This window comes from Rhipicephalus sanguineus, chromosome 4 (genome assembly GCF_013339695.2).
Source record: "Rhipicephalus sanguineus isolate Rsan-2018 chromosome 4, BIME_Rsan_1.4, whole genome shotgun sequence".
Classification (NCBI taxonomy): domain Eukaryota; kingdom Metazoa; phylum Arthropoda; class Arachnida; order Ixodida; family Ixodidae; genus Rhipicephalus; species Rhipicephalus sanguineus.
Genome location: NC_051179.1, coordinates 192,963,941 through 192,980,828, shown reverse-complemented (window position 1 = coordinate 192,980,828; position 16,888 = coordinate 192,963,941). Strand labels below are relative to the sequence as shown.

The window sequence follows — 16,888 nt, the reverse complement described above, 5'->3', positions numbered from 1 at the left end:
AAACCGTGCTGGCTGTTGTGAAATAATTGAAATCTGTTTGAGAAATATAATTAGAGTTGATCGTGTGCTCGAGAAACTTGCGTGGGATACCGATAATACGATGTAGAACCTTGCTGAGGGACAGAGATGACTTTGAATTTCTGGACATTGTAGCATGTTCCAAATAACTGCAATAAATGGCAGTCTACTTAGAAATTAAGGAGTGATTTGACCCACGCCAGCTGCTGACATTTTTACATAAGTAGGTGATTGCCGCTATCATTAAAGTGGAGTTGGCACGACCATCGCCTATTTATGCAAACATGTGACAGCATTTGGACATTACGCTGTCACCAAATGCAAGCTCACCCATGTTTTTCTTTCTGTGATGCTGTCTGTTTATATTTTTTCCTGGCAGGTCCAACGCAAGATTTCTCCTCTCGTCCTTCCCCTGTCGCCTTTGCTGTAGATACAGCATGCCATGTGGATCCCTCATTGGCAGCATGTGCACTTTGCTTCGATACTTTATGCACACTCAATGTCTGGATGGTATTCTTGTTCTGAAGGAGCCACAAATAATCATTTACAGTGTCTTTTGTGTCACAAGGGCCAGCATGGGGCTCAATTTCACTCAGCAACACAGTCTATGCAAGGGTGCCAAATTTCCGTTTCCAAGCTGTAGAATGAAAGGTGCCTTGTGTACACATCAGACGGATCACGCTAGTAACATTCTGCATAAGATGTAAAGGCCCTTAGTCGTAGCTAGCAATGTAATTATTGTTTCTGGTTTTGCTTGGGATTTTGCATGGCTTTGGTGGCAACAGCGATCTCAGTGAGAGTGCCCAAGCAGCTGTATGACCAGGGCAACATTGGTAATAAGTTACCACTAAGCGCAGCCAGTAAATGAGACCCTTAGCGCTGGTCTGAGAACTGGCTTACACAGTCTTGGATTGGCTAAGGACCTTCGGGCTGAGTGGGAGGCATGCTAGGAATGGTGCTGGAGGGGACCTGTGTTGTTTTTTTGTAGCTCATTTTCCTCCATCCTCAGATGGTTAGCTTTTCTTATCTTTTAACTTGTATGTAAAAAGGGACCCGCTGCATAGGCACCAATGTTATGTGTGTGTGGAAATATGGCATGACGCATGCATTCAACACATATCAAGACTTTCAATGTTGCCTGCGCAGCAAGAAGGGCTTCAAGGTGCGGTCCTTTGGTTCAGGGGCCCAGGTGAAACTGCCTGGATCTGCACCAGACAAGCCCAATGTGTACGACTTTGGTGTCACCTACGAACAGATGTACCAGGACCTCATGGAGAAGGACAAAGCCCTGTATCCTTGCTCACTCATTCACCCATCTTGTTTTGCGAGAATTTTCTTGAAACTGCTTCTGTCAAGCTCATAAGGAAGATACCATACCAATTAAGCTGAAACATGGCAGTACACGATACTGCAAGTAACCTGTCTGATGCAGTAATCGAAGCGATGTCTTATTGCCACAGGCATGCCTGCCTTCTGCACAACATGTGTGTTGTTGTGTTACATGCAGCTGTAGTAAACATGGAGGATACTGTCTCACTATGGCTGAACTTCCTACCTTTAGTCCTTGGCTTTCCCTTTAGCCACTTGGTGTTATGGTCAGAATAAAAAAGCGTACTGTTTAAAGCTACAAGCTCTGCGTTAATGCACTTGGAGACGTATTAGATTACCAGCACTTCGTAAACACAGCAAACATCTTATAATGCATTTAATGCATTATATACAGGGTGTCCCAGCTATCACGCAGCACGATTTTAAAAAAGAGGAACGGCGTTACGCGAATCAAACCTACAGCATATTGTTCCTAGTACACTAGAGTAGCCACTGCTATTTTTTTCGTTAATGAGGTTTAATTAATTAGTCATAATTATATTTCTAACTCGACAAGTACTCGCCTAATTGTCAAAATGTTAATGAGGCGTATGTAGGCATGTTCAAATGGCATCTAACTGCGCTACTTTCAACAACGTGCTAATTGCGCGCTCATTTTTTCCGGCTGATAAAGAAAGCCCGCTAAATATGAAAAATAACACGTGACTACGCTCCCACCCGCAAAGGAAACCAGCGCCCTCAAATAAGCTTACTGCAAACAACCGCTTTGCCTGTTGCCTGTTGCCTGTTGCGAAAGACAGCGTTCCGCATTTTGGCAAGGGTACAGGTCGGGCGCCAGCGATATGCGTGCAATTTCACTGGAATTCAATCTGTTCGATAGTACGCCGCAATCATCCATATCTCACGGCCGACTGTTCTCATTGATAACGCGGCAGGTGTTCCGATTACGGCCTGACTGTAAAACCAAGCGGTGCGTTTCTAGGCCAGGGAGTGGCAGATTTTTTTTTCTTTCTGCATTTTTTCCTTGATACTGTCTGCCTCATAGGGAGCCTGTTTGAGGGCGCTGGTTCCCGACGCGCGCAACACTCTAGTCACGTGTCACTTTTCATATTTCGCGGGCTTTCTTGATCAGGCGGAAAAAATGAGCGTGCAATTAGCACGTTGTTGAAAGTAGCGCAGTTAGATGCCATTTGAACATGCCTACATAGCCTCATTGACATTTTGACAATTAGGCGAGTACTTGTCGAGTTAGAAATATAATTATGACTAATTAATTAAACCTCATTAACGAACAAAAATAGCAGTGGCTACTCTAGTGTACTAGGAACAATATGCTGTAGGTTTGATTCGCGTAACGCTGTTCCTCTTTTTTTTAAATCGTGCTGCGTGATAGCTGGGACACCCTGTATAATGCATTATAATGAAATTATGGACTGCTTAAAAATTTTAGCCTAGTTTGAGATAGTTTAGGTACGGAGGTTAACCTCCATACAAAATTTAAATTACAAGTGCATATGTCATGAAAAGCATGCTAAAAGAGCCTCTTTGTAGGAATATGCAATTATTACAAAATCGTGAATATCAAATGAAACGATTTCCTATTATCTTTTGAATTGAACAGGCAATATTTATAGACAGGAATATTTTTCAAATAGTTTTAATACAGTCACACCTCCATATATCAAGCTTGCAAAAAAAGAAAAGGGAAATAGTTTGATATATTGGATAATTCGATATACAACATTTAATGAAACTGTATTTGCGGTGCGAATTTTGGTGTGCGAGCTTGCTGCATGGCACTGCCTAATGATAATGTAATGGTACATTCAACTACAGTAGACTCCCGTTAAGACGAACTCGAAAAGACCGCGGTCATCTGTTCGTCTTATCAGGAGTTCGGCTTATCAGAAGTGCACCCAAAAAGAGACATGCTAACATGCCAAGTGCATCCAAATATGTTACTTGAAACACTGAATGCAGTAGACTTACAATGTGGGGCAGAAAGACAAGAAAAAGCATTGATTTGGCTCATCTAGATAAAGACTATGCCTTCAAGCAGAGTATTTACACGAATCTTACGAGCACCCAATTTTGCCGATTCAAAAATAAAAATGCTCGTGAAGATATTTGCTACTGTTGACGATTAGAAAAAAAAAATTAAGAGACAAGCACAATTGTCCTTCAAAGAATGTAAAATTTATTGTCCTGGCAGTTCGTTTCCTTCTGTGAGCCTGTTTTGCTGGCACTAAGATCACTTCTGGATACGCCTCGGTCGCGTGCTGTTGCCTTGACAAAGTCATTATACGCTGAATTGCTTAAGAAAGTCTGCAAGGTTTTCTTCGAGGTCCGGATATTTTCCCGTTTTCGGCCCGTAGTAACTTTTCCTGATCGACGTGCAGCTGAAGATATCCCATCGGGCTACTCACGGTCACAAGCCTCGCCACGAAAAAGACACGACGCAGCTATGTTCACTGTGCAAAATAGCCTTCCTTTGTCGTGCGCTTCCATAATCAAAATGGCTCATCACAATTTGCACTTCACTGGGAACAGATAGAACGCGTACAGGTCCTACGCGAACCAACGCGAATTGACCACAAAATACAGCACGAGACTAAAAAGCCACCTAAACATTGCCCAATGTTAGCGGTGTAAGCATGTTTCATGATGGCTACCTTGTGCTGCCGAGCAAAACTAGCGCCTTGGTGTACCCAGAAATTCCCTAGTCAAGTTGATGAGAGCAACGAGGGCCAAGTTGGAACTTGAAGTTAGAGGCACTTGATGGCGTGTCTGCTTTAAATATTTTGTGTATCTGTGTCATGCTTTGTTGTGTTACCTCGCGAGTGTTCGCTTAGAAGTGACTACCAGCAGCCTCAATTACGACGTCATCGACTCTGCTGTCAACTCAGTGCGCTCCAGAATGAGGGATTTGCCTTGTTAAGCTTCACCGCTGCACAGTGGCGTTATGCGAAGAAAACTAAACGTCACGCTGTGAAGCTCTAGCCCTTCGTGGCCGAGAAGGGTTCGCTGCCGCAAAGTGGTTGATAAAACATTTACGCCTTCGAAGCAACTTAAAGGAATCAGTCATCTCATGGGACTGTCCGAGGCCTGTGAATATTAAAGCTTACAGGCATATTTTCGGGTTGTAATAATGGATATATCGAATTATTTCGCGATCCCCTTCGAATCAGATTAGTCCGACGGCCGTCAAGTGAGGTGAAACTTGAGGCACTCGAGAGCGTGCGTCGTGTTAAAATGTCTGTGTATGCCCTGCTTTATGTTACCTCGCGAGTGTTCGCTTGAATTTATACAGATTGTTAAGACTATCAGCAGCGCTAAGAAATCCATCATCTGCGCATTTATTATATTTGACCTGAAATGTAGCAGCTGGTGTTTGAAATAGACATCCGTAGCGGCGCCTCATCGCAATTGTGCAGCAAGTTCACTGCAATCACGCTTCAGGCCACCTGATTCATTGGTATCTTGTAATAATCTCTGTTGGCATAATTAAGTTTCTCCATGACACTATTCCAAGCTATTCCAAGAAGTGGCTTGGTCTGTTCTCTAATGTAGAGGTTTGCTGCGAATTCAATTGCGTGGCAGGTAGAAGAATTGAAGAAACTTTAATTTGCTATGCACTTGCGCATTTATTAGACGTTTGGGTGCTCGTACGGTGACTGGAGACTGCGTGGGCGCCTTTTTTGTAATTAAAGAAGACAAAGCATCAGGTAACTTATGTGGCAGTTACGATTTCCCTGCTAGTGGGCTTCGCTACACAACGAATCGTCGATGCACAGTACATGCTTTGTGGCATAACACAGCTGCAATGCCATAAAGCTGACTATAGTGAATCTGTCATCTTGTAGCACGTATATATAATGTATATATATAGTGCATTGAATCCAAGTGGCAGTGCAAGCATGGCGTAAACAAGCAGGGTACGAGTCAAAATATGGGCGGCGTGAGCAGCACAGATTTCTTTGCGCTCCACAATGAAGGAATTGCTTTGTAAGTTTTACCGCTACACAGGGGTGTAATGCGGCGAAGACTAAGTGCCACGCTGTGAAGCTTACTACCTGTGGCTGCAATTACTTGCCGGAAAGATGTATCGCCAGGTTGCTTCAGTGGCGCTAAGTGTTGTCTGGTCCGATATGTACACGTTTCACACGAGCAGGTTGATGAAAAATAAGTAATGGGAAAACTTTTAACGGCTTCACAGCAGCTTTATAACGACCAATTGTCTCGAGGGACAGTCTGAGACGCATGAATATTTATTGATATATTCTGAGTATGTGCAGCACAATGAAACAAAGACAGGAGAAGACACATAAACGACATAGACTGGCTATGTCGCTTATGTGTCTCCTTTTGTCTTCGTTTCATCGAGCTGCACATACTCAGTACAGTAGAACCCCGCTGTTACGTTCCTCACTGCTGCGTTTTCCCGGCTGTTACGTCGTTTTCCGCTGGTCCCGGCATAGCTCACATAGGATACAATGTATTGGGAACCCCGCTGTTACGTCGTAACTGTCGGACCGTTCCCGTATGATACGTCGCGAAGTGCGCCCGGAGCCGACCGAGTGACTACCAAAGAGAGCGGCCATGGTGCATTTTCACGCAGCTTGGCCTCGTTTGACCGTAACATTAGCCGCATGAGAGGCGCAAGCAACAGGATCTTTCATTTGATGCAAACAAAAGCATGGCCTTCGAGATTCAAATTGCGAAGATGGCGTCTATGACGTAACTGCTCACGAAAGCAAGGCCTTCGAGATTGGCATTTACTATTGACAAAAGCATAGCCTCTGGGATTTGCATTGCACAAACATGGTGTGTATGACGTAATTGCTTGCGAAAGCAAGGCCTTCGAGATTGGCATTCACTTCTGCCATCGTGTTGGCGTAGACTCATCATCATCGTTATTTGTCGGAGAACGGGAGGAGTTCGAGCTGGTTGGAGCTCGCATGGTCGTGCGTGCGGTTCGCGGTCGGACTCGCCGCGCCGGTCGTGATTGCGTGTGCTTAGTTCTTTCATGCCTACAGCTGTTGGTGTTAAAAAAATCACATACGTTGATTACATTTCTGTGGATAAGGCCGTCCTAAGCTCCGCGTTTCTATCCATCGACTAGATCGCGGCTGAGTTCGCCAATTTTCGTGCTGCTCGTAAGAATTGAAATAAAATTCTGTACCACTAAATATTTTGCCGTTTTTCCTGTTTTTCGGCTCTTACGTTTCCCGTCTCTTACGTTTATTTCCTACGGTCCCTTCAAAAACGTATCAGCGGGGTTCTACTGTATATATCAAGACATGTACCAACTATATTTAAGCTTCAGACAGGCATTTTATGCATTTTTAATTACGGGTATATCGAACTATTTAGCGATGCCCTTCGATTCCGATGTATGCGAGTTTTACTGTATATACAGTTAGCCAACAATGCGCATTCGTAACACATTGGTCGGTTCCACTGATTTGATGAGAAAATAAGCAATCTGCATCGCTGCACCTCCTAGTACACACATACAGTGCTCCAAGCAGGGAGGCCAGCTTCAGCGTGACGCCCGTTCGCATGGTGGCTCGATCGCCACAAACATTTGTTTAAAACAAGCAGTAATATTGATTATTCGGTGTCTATCACGGAATATTGGAGCTAAACGTTTTTCTAAGGCACCTTCTGGGAAAAGCTGGCTTTTCTGGAACCACAAAACAAGGCCCAAACAGCAGCTCATATGAATATATAGCATGCTATAGCTGTTCCGATCATGTCTCAAACTTCGTCGTCCAAAAAGAACCAGCTTTGTAAACTAATGCGCTTGATACGCCAGCAAGGTTAACACAAAAATGAAACCTAATGCACTGTGCGGCTATGCCTGCGCAGTGATCTCAGCTGAAACAAAACTGATTCCCCCTCTTTGTGAACTGCGTGCCCCTTAGTCAAAAAGTGGCCCTTCCCAAAGAAAGCAGCAAGTATGCACCTTAATTCGTGCGTCCATTAAATCAAGCCACCTGCATTTCCATGGTTAAATCGCACAATCAACGTCTCGCATGCACGTAGAGCCACGGGACTAGGCTAGGTACATCTCACTTGGAATTTCCTAAGGACAGCACCAAAAAGTGGTCTGGCAACGCGGGCATGTTTTGGTGGCTTTTTAGTCTCTCGCGATGACAATGCACCCCACGGCGGAGGGGCCCCAAGCTCTTGTGTTGTTCTGTTCTCCTTTGTACTCCAGCTGGGAAGCCTAAGAACGGGGGGGGGGGGGGGGGGGGGGAATACAAAAGGACGCAATGGTCCAAGTTATAAATCCCCCACTCTTTTTGTTGCTTTCTTTGCTGATAAAGCCCCCACCTCCCCCACCCACAGGCTGGTGAGAGGGGATACCGGCTTGGTCTTCTTCGTTTATCTCGCGCGTCGCGATTTGCTTCGCGTCTTTGCTCCAGGAAGTGTTTTTTTTTTTCAATGCCCCACCAAGACTGCAGTGTTCGTTTCACAGAATCGCTAGCATTGTTGATCATCGCGAAAGTTCGTCTTAACAGAAGAGTACAGTTGGGCGGTTCGTCTTAAGCAAATTTTTTTTGCATTGAGTCTATGGGAAACCAAACAAAGGATCCCGTGTTGTTCGGTATAAGCGAGAATTCGTCTTAACCGAGTTCGTCTTAACAGGAGTTCACTGTAGTCGTTTTCTAGCGCTCTGGCATCGTGTTTGGGTGGTCTGACTACCTTGGGCTGGCTCTTTCAGAGCAGCAACTCCAAGTGCTGTGCAGCACTCTCACTTTTACCTCGGAGCGAGCGCAACAGAGATCAAATCCCACACCTCGCAAGAGAAAATGCGGTGACGTGTATCCTCTTCCAGTCTCAGATTGCTCTGGCTCGGATGAAGAGCAGACTGCATTGTTGCAATCTGAGTCAAAGGGCAGTGGTGCCCAGCCGAATGTACCATAAGGAAGATGCCTTCACTACTATACGCTGGTTTTTGTTTATATTTTCCTGTAGTTCGTAGTTGGGGATGTGGGGCTACATGCAGGGGCAGGTGATATGGGCGAAAAATAGGGTATTCATGTAAATAGCGCGTGCAAATTTTCATACGTTTCTGTGTGTGCTTGTCAGGTGCCAGAAGCGTTTAGTCTACCTAGCCCTAATGTTGGCTACGTTTTTCAAAATCTTACTCGCCGTGCTTCTTAGGATGCTGTAGACAGCGGCAGCAATGTAAGGCTGTTTTTTGCAAATTTGACTGCATTGCGGAGAACAGCAGCTTCTTTTGTGCTATGGCACCTGTTGCATTAACACAACAAGCGGAGAAGCGAATGGCGACCCCGCACAACAGGCCAGTGGCACGACGACGAGGAATCGTGCGGGCGGAAAGCACAAGGTGCCAAGCGCCAGTTTCTATTCACTGCGTCCTCCTAACCACACCGCTCGGTCTCCCAAATGCATGCGGGAATGTCCTCTCCCATTTAGAGGACTATTATCCCGAGCCTGCCACTACACGCAGTACACCATAAAATATATGGCCCTTTAATGCGGACAAATAACTTATCCCATTTCCTCATTTTTTGTTTGCGCTAAAGGGCCGTAATTTTTATGGCTTACTGTGCAGAATGGACCGACCAGCCCAGCAGAGTGTTCTTTTGGATTACATTTCTTCCAGTGCAATCTGCCTCATTATCATGTTGCGCTTTTGGCACGCACAACTCCAGAAATTGTCATTATTAACAAAACAAATGCGTCCGCACATCCAGAGCAACGCAGTAATGCTGCACCAATACCCTCTGAAATATTTCTCTCGCTGGCCACCCTTGAGTCTGTGTGAATTTTGAATAGGCTGCATAGAGCTGGCTTCCTCTTAGTGGCAGTCCATCTTGTCTCCATATTGTGGAATGCCCACCACATCATCTCTCTTTGCTGCTACGCTTATGGTTAATGCACATTATGATTCATGAGCACATCATTTGGGAACAGCCTTAAAAATATCCAAACAATTTGAACAACTTTAGTACTACTGGTATCGAAACCCTTGAAGTATCCACTTATCACTGTTATCGGTACTACGTAACGCTACGGCAACTTCCGTACAAACCGAGGCATTTCCTGAAAGTGATGGTCATGCTGTAAATACAAGATAGTTTGGCCATATTTGTTGCCATTGTGCGATTTTTTATTGCTGCTATGTGCATTACCTTGTTATTTCTTGCTGTTTTTCTATCAACCTGTTCTTTCGACATTCAGAATTAGAAGCATGGTTGGATTTTCTCTCTGCTTGTTCACTCTCTCTCTGTTGTTGTGAGCTGCGGCTGTGCAGATTCCTTGACCGTGTGCAGGTACACGCAGAACGGCATCTTACACATGCTGGATCGGAACCGGCGGATAAAGCCCACCCCAGAACGCTTTCAGAGCTGCTACGACAAGTTTGACGTCATCTTCACGGTGGAGGAGCGAGTCTACGACCAGGTTGTCGAGGGTGAGTGACCGGCCTCTGCTCTTGGCCCACAGTGCCACCCTGGCAGGCTTCCCCTTGACGCCGGCAAGAATCTCAGGGTTGTGAGGCAGTGGAACGAGGCAAGGGCGGCCACAAAAAAAGGCCAATAAGGGAGCAGCACTATGGGTGCAAACACATTTAGCCATGGATTTCTGTTGACTAGCCATCTTCTGTGACGAGCCAATCTAATTGGTTCTCTGCTGCCAGCTGCTTCCGGAATGGTGGCTGGCATGTTCTCAAAACTGAACAGTGGGCAGTTCTGTTTCTTGTCCTGCAACAGCGCACAGTTACAGCCGATAAATGAGTCGTGGAAAGCGTACGCTAGTCTGCCCCTTCGTGGGGCTTATGAAAATCTTTCTGCGTTCATATTACACTGGTATTTAAAAAAATAATTGTATTGCGCGCACTGGGAACTCAAAATTACACTGAAACACCAAAGTTCACAGAGCTACATCTTGCCTTTCTCATTGTCAAGTGCTGCCATCTTGCAATTGTTCGAAAGCTCAAAAGTTCCCATGTTCCTCATGTGTGATGACCGCGTAGGAAAACGGCATGAAGAAAAAAAACGCCAGGCCTGCGCTGAAACCGCAGCACAGTCACAGCGAAAGCTGGAAGAGCGGCGTTTCTAGAGCCCGTTAAGCTCTTTTGAGGCTACAATACAAGTACACTAGAAAGGTACCCACTACTCCATAAATCACAATTTTTGTGAAGTTGGGAAGCACCTACTAAGCCATTATTCGTCATTCTGCGGAGAAGCGAGGCACCAGCTACACGTCTGTAAGGCATTAAGTGCACTTTGTTGACGCGACGATTGATGACGATGAAGAATTATGGCTCAGCCCTTTGTAATGGGTTGGAATCTTTAAACGGCCCATCAGTTATGTAATTTGCATTGGGTGACGCCCGGTCGCTATTTCCCTCTCCCGTCATGCTGTATAACATACGTTGACGTGGGATAGAGACGGTGGGGGGGGGGGGGGGGCGAAGAACTTTACTGAGACCCCGAGGAAATGGATCATGCGCTTATGGGCTTCCTTGGCAACCAATACAGGTGCACTTACGAGGACACCACTACGCTATAAATCATTGTAATTTTTGAGAAGTAGGGCAGCAGGCACTGTGCCATTTTTCGTCATTCTACGGAGAGCGTTGGTACCTGCTAAACGCATGTAAGGCATTATGCGCACTTTGTTGATGCTGTGCCTGATGACGATGAAGAATTAGTGCAGAGCCCTTTGTAAAGGGTTGGAAGCATTCAACAACCTACTCGTTGCTCAATTCGCATTGTGTGACGCGTGGTTACAGAATTCGCGTTGTGCAACGCTTGGTGCTTATTTTACTCTTCTACCACGCTATATTGCATATGCTAATGTGGTTCCTTTCCCAACATGAAGCCTGTATAGGACCTTTTTGCAAAGCAGAATCAAGCACCGGCATGGCTCAGAGGTTGAATACTGGGCTCCCACGCAGAGGGCCCAGGTTCGAACCTCGTTCCATCCTGGAATTTTTTTCTTATTTCGTTTTTTTTTTCTTATTTCGAGCGATACTGGTTACGGACACCGGCGGCGGCGGACAATTACGGCGCCAAAAACGGCCGGTGAAATGATCTCATAACAGCTTTCGCTGTAAAAAAATAATGTGCTGTTGTTGCGGCAGCGTGTGCACCGTCGGAGTGCTCAGTTTGTACAAGAGCTCCGTTGACCCACAGCTTCTTTGTTGGATCACTTTGTTATACAGGCTGCCACAGCTGTGCCAATTATGCCAATGGGATGTAGTTCCTTATTTTTCGTCAAGCTGCACCAATAAGGTACGCATGGGCTGGTTGGTTCATGATTGACTGTAGAAAACAGCGCTAAAAAACGGGACAAAGAAAGGACACAAACCACGGCGCTGACTAACAACCAAATGTGTCCTGTTCTTCCAGTTCGTATGTATATACTCCGCCACAATCTCAAGGAAACAGAAAAGCGAGAAAACAAAGAAAAAGATGATTAGCCTGTGCAGAGGCCAAAAAATCCTTAATCGGACAGAAACGTTAACTCCTTCGGAAGGAGGGAGATCGAGGGGAGGCTGACACATGCCTCTCCGCCGTTATACATATGGTACGCTTCAGAAATGACATGCGCCCATTCATCAAGGTACTTTGAGAGGAGTATCGAATCTTTAAAAGATTCGATATTAGCGCACCGCCCCGTTTGACCAACGGGGCGGTGCGCTAATGACCGCATGCGCAAGCATGCGAACTACGTCCGTAAACAAGCCAGAGATAGTCAACTGTCTTTTCACTGTAATGAATGTGGTTACCAGCCATCTTTTAAAGATTCGATACTCCTCTCAAAGTACCTTGATGAACGGGCGCATGTCATTTCTGAAGCGTATCATATCTATAACGGCGGAGAGGCATGTGTCAGCCTCCCCTCGATCTCCCTCCTTCCGAAGGAGTTAACGTTTCTGTCCGATTAAGGATTTTTTGGCCTCTGCACAGGCTAATCATCTTTTTCTTTGTTTTCTCGCTTTTCTGTTTCCTTGAGATTGTGGCGGAGTATATACAGTAGAACCCCGCTGTTACGTTCCTCACTGCTGCGTTTTCCCGGCTGTTACGTCGTTTTCTGCCGGTCCCGGCATAGCTCCCATAGGATACAATGTATTGGGAACCCTGCGGTTACATCGTAACTGTCGGACTTTTCCCGTATGATACGTCGCGAAGCGCACCCGGAGCCGACCAAGTGACTGCCGAAGAGAGCGGCCATGGTGCATTTTCACGCAGCTTGGCCTGGTTTGACCGTAATATTAGCCGCATGAGAGGCACAAGCAACAGGATATTTCAATTGATGCAAACAAAAGCATGGCCTTCGAGATTCGTATTGCAAAGATGGCGTCTATGACGTAATTGCTCGCGAAAGCAAGGCCTTCGAGATTGGCATTTACTATTGACAAAAGCATAGCCTTTGAGATTTGTATTGCACAAACATGGCGTCTATGACGTAATTGCTTGCGAAAGCAAGGCCTTCGAGATTGGCATTCACTTCTGCCATCGCGTTGGCGTAGACTCATCATCATCGTTATTTGTCGGAGGACAGGAGGAGTTCGAGCTGGTTGGAGCTCGCATGGTAGTGCGCGCGGTTCGCGGTCGGACTCGCCGCGCTGGTCGTGATTGTGTGTGCTTAGTTCTTTCATGCCTAGAGCTGTTGGTGTAAAAAAATCACATACGTTGATTACATTTATGTGGATGAGGCCAACCCCAGCTCCGCGTTTCTATCCATCAACTAGATCGCGGCTGAGCGCGCCAATTTTCGTGCTGCTCGTAAGCATTGAAATAAAATTCTGTACCACTAAATATTTTTGTAGTTTTTTCTGTTTTTCGGCTCTTATGTTTCCAGTCTCTTACGTTTATTTCCTACGGTCCCTTCAAAAACGTATCAGCAGGGTTCTACTGTACATGCAAACTGAAAGAACAAGACACATTTGGTTCTTAGTGAGCGCCGTGGTTTGTGTCCTTTCTTCGTCCTGTTTTTTAGCACTCTTACTACAGTCAAGCTGCACCAAAATGCCCGACTAGCCTCAGAATTTCCGCAGTTCCGCTAATTTCAGCAAGAAATAATGGCTGCATTGGCCACCTGCAGTTTGGACATCTTCGTCCAGTCCAGTTGCACAGAAAAGGCGTGCTTTGTGTGGGGCGACTAAATCTTGTCGGTTCAAGCTTTCTGTTTAAGGCATCAAACATGTCATTTATCAGCCTTGTGCGGTGGATGGTGCCATCACACTCTGGAAACCCCTGCACTTTTTGCAAGTATTTCAAGCCATCTGCACTGCTGAAAACTTGAGCGGCATATTTGGCCCTCATTTCCTCCGTCTGGCTTGGGTTCACTGGTGACCATGTGACCTTTGATTTCTGTTGTTGAAGCTCTAAAGGTCAATGGAATCATTCCATCATATTAGCCCACTGCGAGCCTTCAAGACTTTTAAGAGCGATGCTGTTCTAGCTTGGCGTAAAACCTTGCCCAAAAACTATCATCATCGTGAACGGGCATGTCGCACAGATACGGCGTGGCCCGTAATAACCATGAGAACGAGTACAGAGAGAGATGGAAAGAAAGACAAACATGGTTGTTTCACAGTTGTTCCATGGTCTGGTACCTAAATTAAATTTTGCTGTTGAAACTCAAGCGCTGTGTGAAAGTACAATTACTTCTTTCATTCGTGTACCCATGTTATTCAATTCAATGTTGATTTTCTTGATCAATAAAGAGGGTGGCGAGGACTAAAGGCTTGCGAGCCTGACGAGGGTCCCTGCCCCCATGCTATGTTTCATATTGGTTCTCATCAGCACAAGAAAAGCTTTCTTCAAGGCTGCACATTCGTGCAATAATTCACAAAAAGAACCAAAATTCTCAAGTCCACGTACCTGCAGCTCTGCGCCGAAGCCAGATGTATTTCTGTAAACAGCGAACAGAGTCAATATCTCTGAAAATTTACTCTGCACACAGAATTGTTGCAGAGTTTGCGAAGCACACAGCGGTTTACAATGCATAATTTTTATGCATTTTTCGACGTATTATTAGCTGCAGTTTACAAAGTGGTGAAGTGGCCTTTCACTTCTGACTTATGCAGTTGTAAGTTTGATACGTCGTAACTTTTTTAACTTTGTCGATGTTACTTTTCATTCTGAGAAATTTGGTGATCGAAATAAAAAATCTGCGCTCTAACCTAATCGCTTCCTGTCCCTACATTCTTGGGCATGACTTCCTAAGGAAATTACACCTCAGCAAACAGCTCAGTGTTGTGGAAAATTCGTGCTTGGTTGCACAGAGTGCCCTGTAGCCACACTGCGCGAGTGAGCAGCACAAGTCGCCTGTACCAGCTGGTGTGCAAACAAAAGTGCACACAATCAGTGGTGTAAATCCAGAAAAATCTGAAAGGGGGACACACGCCTTATGCCATGGCAGCCATTTTGTTTTTCATAAATATGCCTTTTATTTTAATTATATAAAAATTAAAATAATGTTTTCAATTAAATTTAAAACAAAAAGAGCCCGGGCCTGGGCAGCCAATAGTTTCTAAAGTCAGTAGCTAATATGTCATTTGGGTTAAACTGTGAAATGAAAATGCTGGCACTTTTTTTTTTGTTATAATGCCTGAAGGAACACTTTTCTTAAGTTCATCTCTAATCGTGTATGCTGCTAGCCTTCCAAGATTTACCCCTGGAATCTTTCTTGTAAAGTGTGTTTATATTCACCAGTGTTTTTTTTTTAATCACACCATTATACTCGAGCAATCGCATTCATACTTCATTCTCAATCTCTTCCATAAATCGTCGACATGAATAAATAACGGTAGATGATTGGGGATTCTTTACTTTGCGTTTCAAAGGCCGGAATAATAAACCTCTGCGGCACGTCAGAAGCCACCCGTAGCATTTCAGAAAGCACGACCTGTACAGCGCCTTTTGAAACCAGAGACAGCTTTCACTCTTGTACTTTGTTTCTACTTATTGGAAAGACTTCAGATTTCAGAGTTGATTTTAAGGAGAGTGCGCTATACTTAGCCGTCAAGCATTTCAAATATGCTTTTTGAAAGGGAAATCTCAAGGGGGACATTTGCAAGGGGTGTCCGCCCCCCAGCCTGAATACAAGGCGGGTCAGGACCCCCCTGACACCCCCCCTCTCCCCATGATTTACGCCACTGCACACAATGGCGAGCAGCTTATGCAGCAGGTTAGGCCTAACCACTTCGCTAATAATACTTTTTCTGTGTGAAGTACTGTGAACAAAAGTTAGGCTGTTAGTCTTGGGGGATCATCTAAAAAGTTATTTAATGCACTGAAAGTCAGAATTCGCATTTATTGGGCGTGTTTTTACCACGTTTGCAACGTGGATGCCCATTTTTACCCTTTGAAAATAACATTTCTGTCACAATTTTTTTTTCTTTGCGTGCACTTATCTAACTAATTGCAGTAAAATTTTGCAAAACTGCATCTCTTTTTCGGTAGTGAAGAGGCTCACGTTGTTTTTCATTCGTATATCCAACACAGGTTAGCAAGACTGGTGCAGGAAAAACAACTCCTTTGTTGCCCAGACAGGATCTCTGAGGCTAGCAGGTGCCTCATAGGAAGCTTTGGGCCAGAGTTTAGTCTATCTCGTCCTGTAGCATACTGCTTCCTATTTTACATTCCTGGTATTTCTTTCTTCTTATTTGGCAGTGTTACCAGCTAATGCTTGGCCTTGCTATAGCCATTCAAAGCATCTCATGATTTTTTTCTGCAGTATGAGTCACAAAGAACCCTCGTTTGGTTAGCCCTGTGGATGCAACGACAGGCTGTGTGTAGCTGTCTGCCAGCAGAGGTTCACTGGTGTTGTCGTGTTGCACTTGACCAATACGGTAGAATGTCCTCGTGTTTACCTTGCCGCACCTGGAAGGCATACTTCGTGTGTCACATAAAATAAATAATTGTGCTTGTACGAAGCATAAGTTATAGGCTTTCTGTTTGATTATTAAAGGGGTACTGACACAAAAATTTTGGCCTCGCGTTTTTTTGCTGCAGTGTGTTGCTGGGAGCCTGTTAGTCATAACACGGCACATCGTTTGCTGCAGCGCACGACAGATAATTAATTACAGGCTCCTCATTACCGACCAGTGTCAGTTTCGGTTTCAAAAACGACAAGCCTCTGGGTGCAACTATCACCACCTAGCGGGTGCAGTGCTCGATCACGTCGGCACACAGAACTGTGACGCACTTCTGCACGGTTCGCGAGCAGCCGCCGAGAAGTAGGCTGCTGGAGCAAACGTGGCAAAAAAACATGGCAGCTATGACGTCGTCATAATTTGTTGCAGCGTGGTCACGTAAGGGAAGTAGGGTGTCCCCTTGGAGGGCGTCAGTAGAGCGAGGATGTCGATCGCTCATGCAAACTTCAAAATTCATTTAAAATAACTTCCAAGCTATATTCGCTTTGGTATTTTGCAGATGATATACGCATGTTCGCCGGAATCGATCCCGCAGGCCATCTTGGCCGCGAAATATTGTGTCGGTACCCTTTGAATGAAACCGTGATGCTTTGTAGTTCACGCAGTGGGCAC

General features: G+C 45.2%; 1 protein-coding gene across 1 annotated transcript in view; it reads left to right on the top strand.

Annotated features, from left to right (window-relative positions):
- LOC119390988 (RNA polymerase II subunit A C-terminal domain phosphatase SSU72) overlaps nucleotides 1-16,888 on the top strand; it is a 38,379-nt gene that overhangs the window by 2,603 nt on the left and 18,888 nt on the right. Inside the window, exons 2-3 of the mRNA XM_037658694.2 lie at nucleotides 1,165-1,308; nucleotides 9,657-9,796. Of these exons, the coding sequence (XP_037514622.1) occupies nucleotides 1,165-1,308; nucleotides 9,657-9,796 (284 nt within the window). The remainder of the gene's footprint in view (nucleotides 1-1,164; nucleotides 1,309-9,656; nucleotides 9,797-16,888) is intronic.